The sequence below is a fragment of the Polistes dominula genome, unplaced genomic scaffold, assembly GCF_049000335.1.
Source record: "Polistes dominula isolate Pdom_NZ unplaced genomic scaffold, Pdom_raw_medaka contig_25, whole genome shotgun sequence".
Taxonomy (NCBI): Eukaryota; Metazoa; Arthropoda; class Insecta; order Hymenoptera; family Vespidae; genus Polistes; species Polistes dominula.
Window position 1 is genome coordinate 1,588,351 of NW_028301094.1, and position 15,375 is coordinate 1,603,725.

Below are 15,375 nucleotides of genomic sequence, written 5' to 3' on the forward strand. Positions count from 1 at the left end.
TCATGCGCAGAAATCTACTGCGCATCTTACATACAACGAATTGCCGCCAATTTTTTGAATTTTCAAATGTATCTTTCGTTGGAAAAGTTATTTTACATTTAATATTGCTACGAGCAAATAAATTATAATAATTCTAATTAATTTTATAAAATTATAAAGAGTTATGCATATAATAAATATTAAAAACTGTTCTATAAATGTATAATTTAATTATTAAAATATTAGTTCCCATATGCTCAGAGGGCACTGAAATCGGCACGATACTATAGTCACCTATCAATAAAAAAGTGAAATTTAATCGTACGTAACTTTGATCACGAACATAATAATGAAAAGTTTTTAGCAACGACTTGAACCATCTTATAAGCGCAATCTATTTCACTATGTTCATGACAATTCTTGAAGATTTTCAAATTTGAACGTTAACATTGAACGAATCAATAGACTGTCAGAGAATTTCTTTCGAATGATGTAGTTTGTTGTTTTCATTTATTTATAACATTATCCATCAAAAATAACATTTAATTTAATCTTATTCAGATATAGAAAAATAAAAAGATATTAAAGATTATTCTAATAATTAATAACAATAATTTATAATCTCATAATGTCAACCCCGCCAAAATCTTCTAATGCTGAATTGGATAAAACATTATTGTGCACTCCTTTGCCAAAGGCTTCGTCAACAGTACAGAGAAAGTCTACGTATGTCTTTTTTTTGTTTTCTATTAATTTATCTTATTTACATATTGACATATAAATTTCAAAATAATAATTTAATAAGATCAACATATGAAAAAGTTAATTAATTTCATGCACACACACACACATTGTATTTGTAGACTTAAAGAGAAATATCTTGACGTGACATACATGGATGAGAATTTTGTTAGACCGTCTTTAACTGGGACTAATATGTTATTAAAGTCAGATGATTCTTCATTAGGTATTCTTAACAATATATCAAATTGTAAGTATTGACAGTATGAACCTTAGTGATATAGTTAAATATAATATTGTTATTTTCATCTGTTAGTATTAGAAGAAACAAGTGAAATAAACGATCAAGTGAAAGAAGAATCCAATAAATTAGATGCTGAGCAAGAACGCGCTAGGTTGTTACTTAGAAAATGTAGCAATATTAAAAGTTCAATATCTTCTTCTGGTAATTACACAAAATTAGTATTAATAATACGTGTACAGATTGCATTTGTCAGTTTTTCATAAATGATATTATTTGTTAGATTCTATAAATAAAGAGGATGATGTTAATATTGAAACTATAAGAGATTACGTTAATTCTTCAGATCAAATGGATGTTAATTCTTTTAAGTATAATATTGATAATAAGTTAAAACAACAGGATACTTTACATTCAAAATATTCGAATAGTGATAGTGTAAGTAATGGAAATATTTTTCATTAAAAAAAAAAAAAAAATAATGGAAAGAGTATATTAAATGTAAATATGTTGATTGTATTTGCAGATTGTATTTAAGTTGGATGAAATAACGGCTCGTTCATCAGAGATGACTAAAAATGATAAATCTGAATATTTTTTGTCGCCAAAGAGTATAGGAGGAGGAATTAGTTTTGATACAATTTTAGCGGAGCAACAGGCAGCTCAATTTAAAGATGAACAATTTTATTCTATCTCTCAAATAAACAGTCAATTATTAACTGATGAACCTTCTTGGAAACAGAACTGTACTTACAGTGCTCCTTTGGCAACTAATTTGGCAAAAAATCATTTAAATTTGTCAAGTTTTTCTGGTATTATTGGAGAATTGGATGTATCCGTGGAGTAAGTTATTTATTTAAGAATATTACAACAAATTTATTATTTATTTAATTTATTCATATTTGTTCAGATCTAGTAGTGGACGTAAAGTATCTATCGGTGAATTTTTCAAAAGAAAAAGTGAAAATACTGGAAACTTGTCAAACAGTAATAAGGAAAAACCACCTTTAGGAATACCTGTTAAAAGTCCTCCAAAGAAAAGACAATTAATACCTTTAATCGATTCAACCATTGTAGATGGTAACTTTAATATTTGATATAAATGATATATTTCTATTTTTTGTTTTTAAATTACATTTGTAATTTGTGTATTTTTATAGGATCATCCACGACGTTTAAAGAAAAGGACCAAATTCCTACAAATGTGACACAAAGTATCGAAGATCACAGTATTATGAGTTTAAGTAGTATTGCTAAAGCATTAGAAGACCTTGACAGTTGTACTCCACGACGATTAGTAGATCAACTTATAATGGCCAAAAAGAAAAGGAAAGAGTTAGAAAGAAATAATGACCAAGGCAACAACAACAACAACACGTATATGCTTTCATCTTCAGACAGACGATCTATGCCTGCTACTCCAAGTACTCTTAAAATTAAAGACAATAATATGTCATCTAAACTTTCATTAGATAGTAAAACCATTACCGAAACATTTGAGACTAAACCAATTTTGCCAAGAATGTTATCATTTACATCTAATTTAGATTTACATACTAAAGATATTTTGGAAGATGTTCCTCAAATAATATCATTTAAAAAGGAAGAAGAAAGTTCCACGAATCTTCAACAGAAATTAGATACTGGTCTGTAATTAAGTTAAACAATTACATTTAAAATCTATCATGTGATCATATTAAAATAATCGTTTTTCTATTTTATAGATGAAATTCAATTAAAGGATATGCACTCAACTTTAAAAGATAACATATTATCTCTATCTAAAATAAAATCGAATAAATCAGGAATGGAAAGAAATGAAGCATTCAAACTAGAAAATATTTCACATATATCTAAGGCGGACTGTAGCGTTCAACAATTATTAACTAATGAACGTTCAAGTTTAGAAACATCTCAATTACAAGGTAGAAATATTTCGTAAAAAAAAAAGTACAATTATATTTAATTATTAAAAAAAAAGAAAAAAAACATATATTGTGCAAATTATTTTGTAGATATCATTCATATAAAAAATGGTCAACAAATTTGTTGTTGTATTGTTGGTATGTTAAGAGAAGCGGATATCGAATTAACGAATACAGGAGATAAATGGATTATTTGCTTATTTAGTGCATTTCAATTACAAGGAGATAAGCAAAATATAATACTTCATTTACCTCAAGATAAAATCCTAATAGAACCAAATTCAACTCGATCCATTAAGGTATACATAAATAGAAATAAACACACATAACAAATTATTTGAATAATATAAATGACTATATTTATTAATATTTAGATTGGTATAAAAGTAACAAAGAAGACTAATAATCCTGTGATAGTAATATTACATATAATAATAACGGATATGGTAACAAGAAAAGAATCAATAATTAAACACATGATCTATGTTGAATCAGAGGAACTTCAAGTAAATGTATTAACACCTAATGAAGAACTTGACTTTGGTAGCATTGTTGAGAATACTATCAAAACTTTATCCATTAAATTACAAAATAAAAATAATATGATTCTACCTATAACACTTTCTGTTGTACACGTAAGATTTTTCTTTATCTTTTGTTAATCATTCATCAAACTGTTATTATCATCATTATAAAATATATTTAACAATTATAGGATGGTCCCAAAATTTTTAGCATTAATAACTTACAAGATGATTTGACACATGAACTTAAACCTTGTGAACAATTTACTGCAGTTGTACAATGTGAAGGGACCTCGTCATTGCTAAGTTCAGGTAATAATAATATTAAATATGTTTAATTATATATATATATATTATTTATATTATTTAAATTTTATTAAATGTTTTCTTTTCTTTTTTCAGAATTATTGCAAAATCAATTGGTCAGTGTAAAAGCAAAACTATTAATACAAGCAAATAACAAAAAAGATGATACTGTAATAATCAAAGAAATACCACTGTTTGTTAAAATAGGCCAATGTAAAATACAACTCGTTGATACAGAATTACCTTTGGAAATTCCCACGAAAAAAATGAAATATGTTACTATTATTAATTTAGGAAAATTGCCTATTCTAATAACAGCATCTATAATACAAGATGAACAGTTCTCAAATCATGTTGAAGATTTTTCTGTTAAACCTGAAAGCTTAATGTTACTACATAATGCAACAGATAAATTTTTAATAACGTTTAAGCCACGTCAAAATGATAATCGTGATAGGTATAAGCTATTCTTTTATGAAATTAATAAATTAATAAGTTTACATTATTTTCAATATCTTATATAATGTTATCTATATATAATAATACAATCATTACAGACATGTTAAAATTAAGTTAACTATTGGTAATAATATTTATTATTATTCTGTAATTGGAAAACAAAATCTACCAACAGAAGTAGAACACGAAAATCATTTACGCTGTGAAACACCACAACAATTGTATAATGCTATCTCTCCGAATTCACCACAAAGTGTAAAATCCAGCAGGTAAATTTTATAATTACATTATTTGTTATAACAGTTAATAAAATGATAATCGTTCTATTATTAGATCTGGAAGAAATTCTCCAATAAGTTCAGTGTCTGGTTCAACTGTTGCTGGAGATCAAATTCCTATTAAATCAACACACGCTGCTTTGGTATGGGGTTCTATAAAACCAAATAAAAGTAATATTAAAGAATTCACCATTCGTAATATGAGCGAGAACAGAATAAAACTTCAAGTTCAGATATTCGATAATAATAATAGTTTTCTAGTAAGTATAAATGAGAGATAACATAACATTTATTTGTTTAAATAATTAATAATAAATAAATATAATATTTTAGTTTCTTAAAGATCATCAAATAACAAGTCCAAATATTGTGCTATTATTGCATCGCATGGAAAGTAGAACACTTTCAGTCGCATTTTGTCCACGTCATATTGGTGCAGCTACTGGAAGGATTGTTTTCAGTCATTATGAGATTAAAAAAGAAGAAAATAATAAATCACGTCCTACGAAAGCAGTAAATATTTTACTCGTGTAGAAATTCTTTAATTATTAATTAATATATTATTGTATAATTAATCTTAATATAAAATATTTCTATATAGATATTTTTATATGGTTATGGTGGTTTCAGTCGAGTTATTTTATCTAATATAGTAAAAGATATTGGTGAGAAAATGTTGTTGCCTCTTGGCAAATTGAATTCTGACGGAATATTAAATGCTAATATTAAATTAGAGAATATTGGTGATCTTTGTTCGTATGCTAAAGTCAAATTAACGCCTAAAGGTATGGGGTTATTTATATCCTCTATCATATTGTTTTTATTTTTATTTGATTCTATTTTATATTTTTTATATAATTTTCTTTTTCAGCTATTTATCCTTCAATGCTTTCCAGTTGGAAAATAAGTCCAACAGAATTGTTATTGGAACCAAAAGAAACTCAATGGATTACATTACAATTTCAACCAAAAAAGGAAGACTTAGTACTATTGCGACAACGTTCCAACGTATGCCATGTGGGCACTATAAATATTATCTATGGGGATGAACCGACACGTTGGCGAATACGTCGGTTGTATAGTAAAATTAAAAGTGCAAGTGATTTAAATGGTGGTGAAAGTGAACCATTTAGAAATATAGTTTATCCGCTCTGCAAGATATTTCCTGGTGAACAAATGATGTCGGATTTAAATTTAATTAAAGATTCAATAGTAAGTTTTATTATATTATGTGTTCAATATAGTTTCTTTATAATTAATTGTCTTTGCTATTTTGGATATTAACATTTCAAGTTATGTGTAGCACAATCTTAGCGATTTGTGTCATGGAGTGCGTCAACATGAAATAATGTTAACTGTGGAGACCAATGCAGATGAATCAATGTCTATGATGCATGATAATGCAGATGAATCACAGTTATATTATTCTCTTTGTAGCGATAACAGTCATATTTATGAATCAAGTGGAAAAAGCTTTTTACCTTTGGAGTAAGTATTTTTTTATATTTGTTTATATTAATATATTAATATTAAATTAATCATAATTCTTATTTCTATATCTTACAGGACAATAATAGGAGACCATGGAATAAATGATGAATGTCAACAACAACAACAACAACAACATATGTACGATGATTATTTTACGGTATCTCCTGATGTTGTTAGCCTAATTCCTTCAATAAAAAATGAAGCAGTCGTGACCATTTTAAGTTCTAACAGAGTAGCACAACCATATGAAACTGTTTTGTCTAACACTGATGTACTTAGTATACTTCCAGCGGAGGGTATGATACCAGCTGGTAAAGGATTTCCTTTAAGAATAAAATGCAAGCAAAAAGTTCAACGTAGTTTGGAAGCTACATTAGAAATATATACTGAAAATCACAGACGAGATGTAAAGATAAAAGTAGCCGTTGTACGTTAAATTTGTGTCTTATCTTAGCTATAATTAAAACATTTAATGTACAGAATTATAAATATACACACAAGTATTTTATAAAAAAAAAATAATATTTTAATGTTAATAAAGGCTTTTTATACATTTTTACTGTACAGAAATGTTGAAGTTTTACAAAATTTATATCTTCTTCTCATCCAACTTGTTTGTAATTATAAATTGTGCTTCATGCTTTTTGCACAATGCTTGAATTATTTGAATCATGTTTGTTGTATCACTGATACCAGAATGTAATCTACCTTTGAATGGAAGCTCCAAATGAGAGATCATATCTGTTAAACTTCGAGGAAAATATTTGCACGACACGCAAAATGTTTCTTTCAAGTTGATCCATTGTTTAAATTCTTCTGGTATTTGTAAATTGTCCGTAGCGCATTGATTAGGTAACATCACTTTTAAATCCCAATTGCCACACGTTACAAAAGCACTCTTGTCAATTGGATCAAAATAATTGTTATCCTTTAACCAGGTACAGAATTGAGAAAATACAACTGGAAAGTGATCTTCATCATCGACCATATCTTGTAATATTCCAGTTAATTCAGTGCAAAATGATGTTAGGTTAGGATTAATCCTTGGCTTTACATATCGATGAAATACATTTTTCACTTTCAAATCATCTGTGTCTAACACCATACAAGGAAATTCAATAATCTCTTGCGGCACTAATAATTTCTTTTGATCGCACGTAGCTTCAAAATCAATTACAAGTAAGTATTTAAATTTTTGTGCAACATTGGTTACTACTTTTGGAATTATACCAGAACGTTCTAAAAATATTCTATGTGCCATGCCTGATTATTATAAACAATTTTTTACTGAGCTCGTTTATTCATTCATTCATTCATTCATCAAAAGCACAAACAAATTTTATAGGTTATGTTGTTAAAGATAAACTACATAACCTATAGAATCTTTTCTATTAATATGATATACATATATGATGTATAGATATATATAATATATATTCATATAATAAAACTAAAAATGTTTATAATCTAATTCAAGTAACGACATAAATTTAAACAGACAAAAATTATAAACAAAATCATACCATTCTGATTAACACCAAACGGCGCGGAATACAAATTCGTGAGAATGAAGATAGGACAGTATTATCAAAATTCGATAACTTGTCCTAATTTTTTTAACCGATTAAGCAATACATCGCCACGTTTGATCGTATTTTGATAAACTAATCCTTGATCAGAACAAGCATTGGGTGATTGTCCTCTGTCACAACCAGATGAACTAACTGTAACCACAGTAGCAGAAACTTTATCAATTTTACAATGCAATCTACCATTGGCAATAAATCGTGCCATTTCCTGTTCTATAAAATCTTCGGTAACACCAAATTCAATAGCCATACGATTTAAACTGAGCGTTCGATATGCCTGCAAAAGTTGCGAATATGCCTTTATTCGCATCTCTCGAATATAATATTGATAATGTGGACGAAGAATAGGATCAAATTTCATTTCAATTTCAATCCATGCCAAATGTTGAAAGAAATCACCGTAATGGCAATTATACAAACTATTTAAATAATCTATGTAAGCTGAACATTCGATAATTAAAGATTGTTGCAATATTCCATTATTATTGAATCGTTTATCAAGTTCTGATCTTGATAATGAAATCATACCAGCCAAAATAGTATATTGTACTATATCCTTAAATGGCAACAATTCGTATGATTCAAAGGTAGGAATGCAATCTAATAAAAGTGATACTGCACGTTGGAAATTTCTTATTGCCAAACAATAGAGTGCTTCATATGCTTTTAATTTATTTCGACAACACCAATTACTACCCATATTGCAAGATACTGTAAAGAAAATCAATGCAATTATTTCAATTAATAGAATAATCATGATAAACAGATAAAGCAAGAAATTTGAATTATATTTTCTATATATACCTTCCATTAAATCGCTTATACTTTTGACTGATTTTCCCATTGAATTAACATTGCTTTTGAAATAAGCTATTCGAAAGAGACAAAAAGCTGCTTCTGCTCGTATACTGGAAGAATTACTCATATCTTCGAAAATAGAAGTTGCAATATTTGTAGCACGATCGGTGTCACCAATTTTACATGCATATTCAAGCATTTCTCTCCAATTTCCTTTAGTTTCCTCGTCGAGATTCAAATTCGTATTTCCCGCTTCTAATTCTTCCCATGTAACTACGTTAGTCTGATGCATTTCGTTGTATAAATTCGTATCCATGTCCCAATAAAAATCTTGACAAACTTTTTTATAATACGGTGCCATATTGTTACGCTTTATAATATCTAGAAATGAATTTTTCAATTCTTCTTCTCCCCAAAATTCGCTTAAACTTAATTTGAATTTCATTTTAGGAAGTAACATGTATTCTGGTGTTTGACCACGTAGTAATTCTGTATTGTTTGTTGATATCTCACTTGTCGTAGTCATTATCGTAATAAAATTAATAATTTAACAATCTTTCACAAATATTTGTCAAATATTTTTCAGAAGTAAGTCTTCTTTTGACAGATTTTCATGCGATCTTGTTTTCAATTTTCTAATAACATGCATTAATCAAACATTTATATATCATTTTTATAACATATGATTTTTGTTTCCTTAACTCTGATTGATTGGATCTCTGGACCAATAGAAACGCTCCATTTGAAAAAATCAAGATATTTAAAATACGCCATAGTAAATGAAATATAAAAAGCGCGGGCTTGTAACTAACCTTAAATTTAATTACTGTCAGTAAACATTGGAATAATATTATGGCTCCTGACAATGAAAAATCAGCTAATTTACCATGGTAAGTTTATAATTACATACATTTTTCATAAAACTTGTGATTGTCAATATTTATATTATTTTATTTTCAGGGTTGAAAAATATCGTCCTAAAAAATTGGAAGATCTCATTTCTCATGAAGAAATATTGAAAACAAGTATATATAAATAATTTTTATACTTATTAATTTAATCGATAAATAGTATAATTTATATTGATCCTTTACTAATTCTTTTACGTTTATATTTTTAGTTAACAAATTCATTAATGAAAATCAACTTCCACATCTTCTACTTTATGGACCACCAGGAACAGGAAAAACTAGTACTATATTAGCTTGTGCTAAGAAACTTTACAAACCTGAGCAATTCAATTCAATGGTATTACTTATTTTATATTTAATATTTATTAACAATATTACTTCAGTGTATAGGAATAATTGTAATATTGTAGTACGTACTCATAGGTATTAGAAATGAATGCATCCGATGATAGAGGAATAGGTATAGTCAGAGGACAAATTTTAAATTTTGCTAGTACAGGTACTATGTACAGATCTGGATTTAAATTGATTATTCTTGATGAAGCTGACGCCATGACCAATGATGCACAAAATGCACTTAGAAGAAGTAAGTTGATTTCATTTAATTATTTATAAGAAAACAAAAGATATATTATATTTTGATATTTTCAGTTATCGAAAAGTATACGGAAAATGTACGTTTTTGCATAATATGTAATTATCTTGGTAAAATTATACCAGCTTTACAATCAAGATGTACCAAATTTAGATTTGGACCATTGCAATCCGAACAAATCTTACCAAGATTAAATGAAGTTATAGAACTCGAAAAGTAATTTATCCATTTTGATATTTACATTCATTTATTTATTATTATTATTATGAATACAAATTTATAAGTATATTTATGATTATTAGTTTGAAAGTAACGGAAGATGGAAAGCAAGCATTAATGACATTATGCAATGGTGATATGAGAAAAGTATTAAATATACTTCAGAGTACTTGGTTAGCTTTTGGATCTGTCACAGAGGAAAATGTATATTCTTGCGTTGGACATCCATTACCAGTTGATATAAGAAATATTCTTAACTGGTTGTTAAACGAAACTTATGAATTATCCTATTGTAGTATCCTTTCGATATGTTTGAATAATTTTTATCATTGGGTTTTTTTTTTTTTTTTTTCTATTGCTTTAATAATTTTCTTAACGCATGATTAGAAATACAAGATCTAAAAATAAAGAAAGGACTCGCATTGCAGGACATTCTTACAGAACTGCATTTATTTGTACATAAGAGTAAGTTAATATTAAGTACTAGGAAGTACTAGAAAGATTGCAGTTTAATGTAAAGATTATTTTTGTTTAAGTTGAGTTCCCAGATAACATAATCATAGATTTGGTTATAAAAATGGCTGAAATTGAGAAAAGGGTAGCAGTTGGATGTAACGAGGCAATACAATTAAATGCTTTAGTAGCAGCTTTTCATCAAGCACGAGAGATAAATGTTTGAAAAGTATGAATCATATATATATATATATATATATATATATACACACACAAATTTATTCATAAATTTTTTTTTCAATTAAAAACTTTATTCATTCCATAAACTGTATAAAAGATAATTCATTTCAATTGAAAAAATAAAGGCCTTTCTTTTTTTTTTTTCTATATCTGATGATATATTTTTTTTTTTTTACAGATATTTACGAAACGACTGATCGATCAGCAGAGTATAAAAATTGTAGTAAAGAAGCCTTTATTTACACAACGTGACACGATAGTAATTTAATAAAAAAAAAAAAACAAAAAAATTTAATTACATTTTTTCGTGAATCTTATCAACAAGATGGGATCTCAGTTTTCCCCGAATTGAATGTCAAAATCTACAACGTTAAAATAGGTATAGTCATCGCGTCACTTTTACCATTAATTTCCCATCGTTTATAAATTCGTGTCTGCTTGTCGTATGTGTACCGGTAATTTCATGAAAAGTGTATACCTCATTCTCTAGTTGGATAAGCCTTTGTAACACCAATTTCAATGTATATAAAACATTATACACACATACACCATCTGAAGATTACATTGTGACAAATACAGTTCGATCAACACGTTAGATTTGCTAATTGTTATATTCGAACTTATTTATTTATTTAACAAAAATCCTATCACTAATACGATCTTTCTTCAAAAAATTCGAATAAAATATTGTCATTCTATTTTTGTATAAATAAACTCTGCAAAATATACATATATATATATACATATATATTTATATAAAAATGTTATTGATTATTGAAGTATAATACCTAATTTAATGAATACCTCTGAATACAGAATATAAACGAATGATTTGTCGAGTTTAACAAAATTATATTTTACAGAATATTATTATAACCAAATACAAAATGACGTACAGAAAAAAAAGAAAAAAAATAGAAAAGAAATAAGAAAACCCAGAAGGAACCTTGAAACAATTCGATGAATCATTTGTAATTACCCTGTACATATATTTATATATTTATCATAGGATCGATAGAGAACTAACATTCTACTTCTTAAATGTCAAAAACAAAAGTTGACGTTATCGTAATGTTAAACACATACTACGTTAACGTGTTATTCATAGTATTCATAAATTCGAGAAATACTCTTTCCCTCTCTCTCTCAGATAGAGTTGGAAAACCATCAAAACTAGGTACTATCACTGTAAACCTATATGCGAAGTCGGCAAGTGGAATGACCTAGCGTTGGTCCGACGAGCCATTAATTTCTACACTCCCATCCGCCCTCTTCCTCCCTCTTCCCCACCACTTTCATCACGCGATGCGATACTACCCTCCAACCACCCACTTTCACCCTTTGCCCTTTACCCTCTAACCCCTCCCCCTTGCATTGGAAAACTCACGTCGTATCAACTGTTGTGTGGTATCTTTCTCTCTCTCTCTCTCTCTCTCTGTTTCGGAGTACCGCCGAATTTTTAATGAAAGTACACCCGACATAAGTTTATCGCTAATTTTCGTCCATTTCATTATATACGTGTGGATTATGCAAAAGCTGTGGATGTGATAGTAATACACACGTGTTCAATGTAATCGTACGTACGTGTGTACGTTTAGCTCCCTACGATTTGCTGTATCGTGAAAGATGACGATGAAAGAAGAGAACCAAGAGGAAGAAGAGGAAGAGGAAGAGGAAGGTTTGTAATAGGATTTACAAAATTACGAAAAATAAAATCAAAAATAACAAAATACAAACAAACAAACATAAATGTTGCTGAATATAATACAAAAAGGGTAACGAAACTGACATTGTATTGAAAATTGTTCTTTGTTACTAACAATATATTTTCATATATTTATTTTCTGTCATGTGTTATCGCGATAAAAAGAGAGAAAGAGAGAAGTTAACAATAAATCTTTTGCAAGCTGATTTACAAAAAACAAAAAAAAATTAAAAACAAATAAAAATACACAACAAGGTATAATAAATAAAATAAAATAAAATAGAATAAAAAATCAAACGCAAACGATTCAAAGTTACATAAAATTAAAAATTCGTTCGATACGATTTAGTATAAAAATTTTGTTTCATTCCAACTGATTTCCAACCCAATCGAAGGGTTTATTTCAAAACCATTTATCCTCTCTCACTCACAATCACCATCCCTTTTTTCTTTTTTTACATTTAAACGTTGCCAATGGAATTGTTTTCGGTCCTTTTTTCTTCTTCTTCTTCTTCTTTTGTTCTTATTTATTATTTTTAACAGTCTCGTGAGTATATTTTTATTTTCTTGTTTAAATCAACGTCACGTATTCGTCGAAATCGGTAATTAAATAACACTCAGGAACGATACCAAATCAAACTTTCGAGTTAATAAGAAGAAGTTTTCCGAAAGGTGCTTGTAGTAGTAGTCTTTAAAACGAGAGAGAGAGGTGCAGGTGCACAGGTAGGGGGCAGGGGGTAGAGAACTGAAGAGAAAAAGGGGGAGTGGGAGGGGGGAGGGGGGGATGGAGCGACTGACGTCGATTCTGCCAGCTATTTCAGCTTGAAAACTTCACGTAGACGTGCCCGTGTTAACTTTCCGCTTCGAAATAACTAATTCAATTAGTATATCAGTGCCGGTGTAAGGGTTAACTACATCCACGCGTTCGCGAAGTGTACGTAATCCTCGTTCTGTGACTTAACTTTGACATAGCTAATCCCTCTTAAACTTTGCTTCTCTGACCTGGACACGTTCAGTTTCTTATTCTCCGTGGATATCTCTGTGTGAGAAAGAGTCAAGATAGAGATAAAGATAAAGAGAGTGTGAGAAAAAGAGATGGTGAGAAGGAGAAGGAGGAGGATGAGGAGGAGGAGGAGGAGGAAGAGGAAAGGGGGATGAGAAACACTTTTGCAACGGTGGATAAGTCTGACAACGACTTTCACACCTCTACATTCAAGTTGGTCGTGTAAAGTGCGTTAAGCTTGCCTTTCGACGATGTAGAGTACTGACTTTCTTATTAATAGAAGAGATCTATAGAATAGATGTATGTGTGTGTTTCTGTATGTGTATGAGGAAGAGAGAGAGAGAGAGAGAGAGGTAGGAAAAAATAATAATAATATTAAAAAAAAAAAACAAGAACAAAGTTTAAGTAAAAGTTCGATAGATGGTTTTGATGCGGACGTCCGCGAAAACATTTTAACGTGTTACGTGTATTAACTCTTGATGGCTACTACGTGGTTTTCTATTCAAGTTATTTTTTTGTCGATAGACAAGAAATAGAGATAGATAGATAGATAGATAGATAAATGATATAATGAGAAAAATTAGAAAAATATTATTAATATATTATATTTGTTTAAATTTGATAAGAATGTTTCTGTTGTATTGAGTCATTTCAAAAGTCTTTTTAGTTTTTTGTATTAATTAAATTGCACCAGAACAATATTTATTTTATTTGGTTTTATTTTATTGAGTTAGGTACCGTCCACTTTGCTTTATTAATAAAAAATAAATATATAAATATAAATAAAAATACAAACAAATACAAACATATGAGAAATATTATGGACGTGAAAAATTTGGTAAGAAAAAGTGAGATACTTTTGTGAGATGATCTAATAAAAATAATAATAAATAATATATATATATATATATATTTAATATTATATGAATATTATTTTTGAATATTATATGAATACGAGTATTATATTTACAAATATAATAATACTAATATAAATATTAATATATAATAGTTATAATATAAATTTAATTGAGAAATATAATATCTTAATATATATAAATTACGTGTCACGTTGTTTGTCCGCAATGGACTCCTAAACTACTGAACCGATTTTAATTAAATTTTGCACACTGTGTGCAGTTTCATTCAACTTGAAAGATAGAATAGTTTATATCTCAATTTATAATCGCAATATTATTTTATTGCAAATTATGATTTAAAGACGTGTGTATCGGACTGATTGTGAGCCATAGCAACGCGTGGCGGGGCATCCCTAGTAATATTATATATTTATATAATATACAAAATATATTTAGATAAATATAAAAATTTAATTTCATATATATACATATATATATATAAATAAAAAAAGTTAAATACGGAATAGTAAATAATAAATTAAATGAAAATTTAACGAACGAAATATTAGAATTGTCAAACTTAATTATTAACGTTCGTTGTTTTATTCCTCCTATATATATATATATTTTTTTTTTATTTAAACAAATTAAACAAATGTACTGCAATGTTTCTTATTCTTATTCTTATTTTTCGTTGAATCCTTTTAGCGAAGGAAAGAGACCGTTTGAGGTAGGAAAGAAGGAAAGAAGAAAAGAAAGGAAGCTTGGGGTAAAACGCTTTGAAAGATATTTCTACGTTGAAGGAATCGTCCGTCACACACTCGTTGCTGTTTCCTCGAATGGGTCCTTCAAATATTCCGACATTCTCTTAAACCGTTCCGTGATTCGCCCCACTTCACTGCCCTACATTTTTCTCTTTCACGTAAATTCGTTTCGTCTGTACCCACTACTACTCCTCACCCCCGAAAAGCTTTGCTGCATCCTTCTACGAAAAGATAAGAAACGAAAAACAAAAAAAAAATATAAAACAGGGGATAAATGAGGAATACTAAAAAGAAAAT

The 15,375-nt window shown here is 28.4% G+C and overlaps 3 protein-coding genes across 5 annotated transcripts; 2 read left to right on the forward strand and 1 right to left on the reverse strand.

Moving 5' to 3' along the window:
* Positions 1 to 126: 126 nt before the first annotated feature.
* spd-2 (spindle defective 2) lies at positions 127 to 6,532 on the forward strand. Of its 3 annotated transcripts, none has more exons than XM_015333884.2 (19): positions 127 to 705; positions 843 to 970; positions 1,037 to 1,165; positions 1,245 to 1,399; positions 1,488 to 1,804; positions 1,872 to 2,041; positions 2,122 to 2,607; positions 2,686 to 2,886; positions 2,977 to 3,185; positions 3,261 to 3,521; positions 3,602 to 3,722; positions 3,813 to 4,173; positions 4,274 to 4,444; positions 4,509 to 4,713; positions 4,787 to 4,966; positions 5,055 to 5,238; positions 5,325 to 5,665; positions 5,757 to 5,941; positions 6,020 to 6,532. In XM_015333884.2, the coding sequence occupies exons 1-19, from the start codon at positions 608 to 610 to the stop codon at positions 6,378 to 6,380; spliced, it is 4,263 nt and encodes a 1,420-aa protein (XP_015189370.2). In that variant the 5' UTR covers positions 127 to 607; the 3' UTR covers positions 6,381 to 6,532. The 3 variants fall into 3 exon arrangements, with proteins under 3 accessions (XP_015189370.2, XP_015189371.2, XP_015189372.2); XM_015333885.2 differs by having other exon boundaries at positions 843 to 946; XM_015333886.2 differs by lacking the exon at positions 6,020 to 6,532 and having other exon boundaries at positions 5,747 to 5,899.
* Positions 6,457 to 8,872, reverse strand: LOC107073295 (26S proteasome non-ATPase regulatory subunit 6). The gene is made up of 2 exons (XM_015333887.2): positions 7,588 to 8,872; positions 6,457 to 7,207 (listed from the first exon to the last, which is right to left on the reverse strand). Exons 1-2 carry the CDS (start codon positions 8,855 to 8,857, stop codon positions 6,534 to 6,536), a joined length of 1,944 nt encoding a protein of 647 aa, XP_015189373.2. The 5' UTR covers positions 8,858 to 8,872; the 3' UTR covers positions 6,457 to 6,533.
* Positions 8,873 to 9,062: 190 nt separating this feature from the next.
* Positions 9,063 to 11,511, forward strand: RfC3 (replication factor C subunit RfC3). Its single transcript, XM_015333889.2, has 9 exons — positions 9,063 to 9,221; positions 9,292 to 9,356; positions 9,452 to 9,579; positions 9,666 to 9,828; positions 9,894 to 10,053; positions 10,140 to 10,351; positions 10,444 to 10,521; positions 10,593 to 10,738; positions 10,928 to 11,511. The coding sequence occupies exons 1-8, from the start codon at positions 9,184 to 9,186 to the stop codon at positions 10,733 to 10,735; spliced, it is 987 nt and encodes a 328-aa protein (XP_015189375.1). The 5' UTR covers positions 9,063 to 9,183; the 3' UTR covers positions 10,736 to 10,738; positions 10,928 to 11,511.
* The last annotated feature ends 3,864 nt before the right edge of the window (positions 11,512 to 15,375 follow it).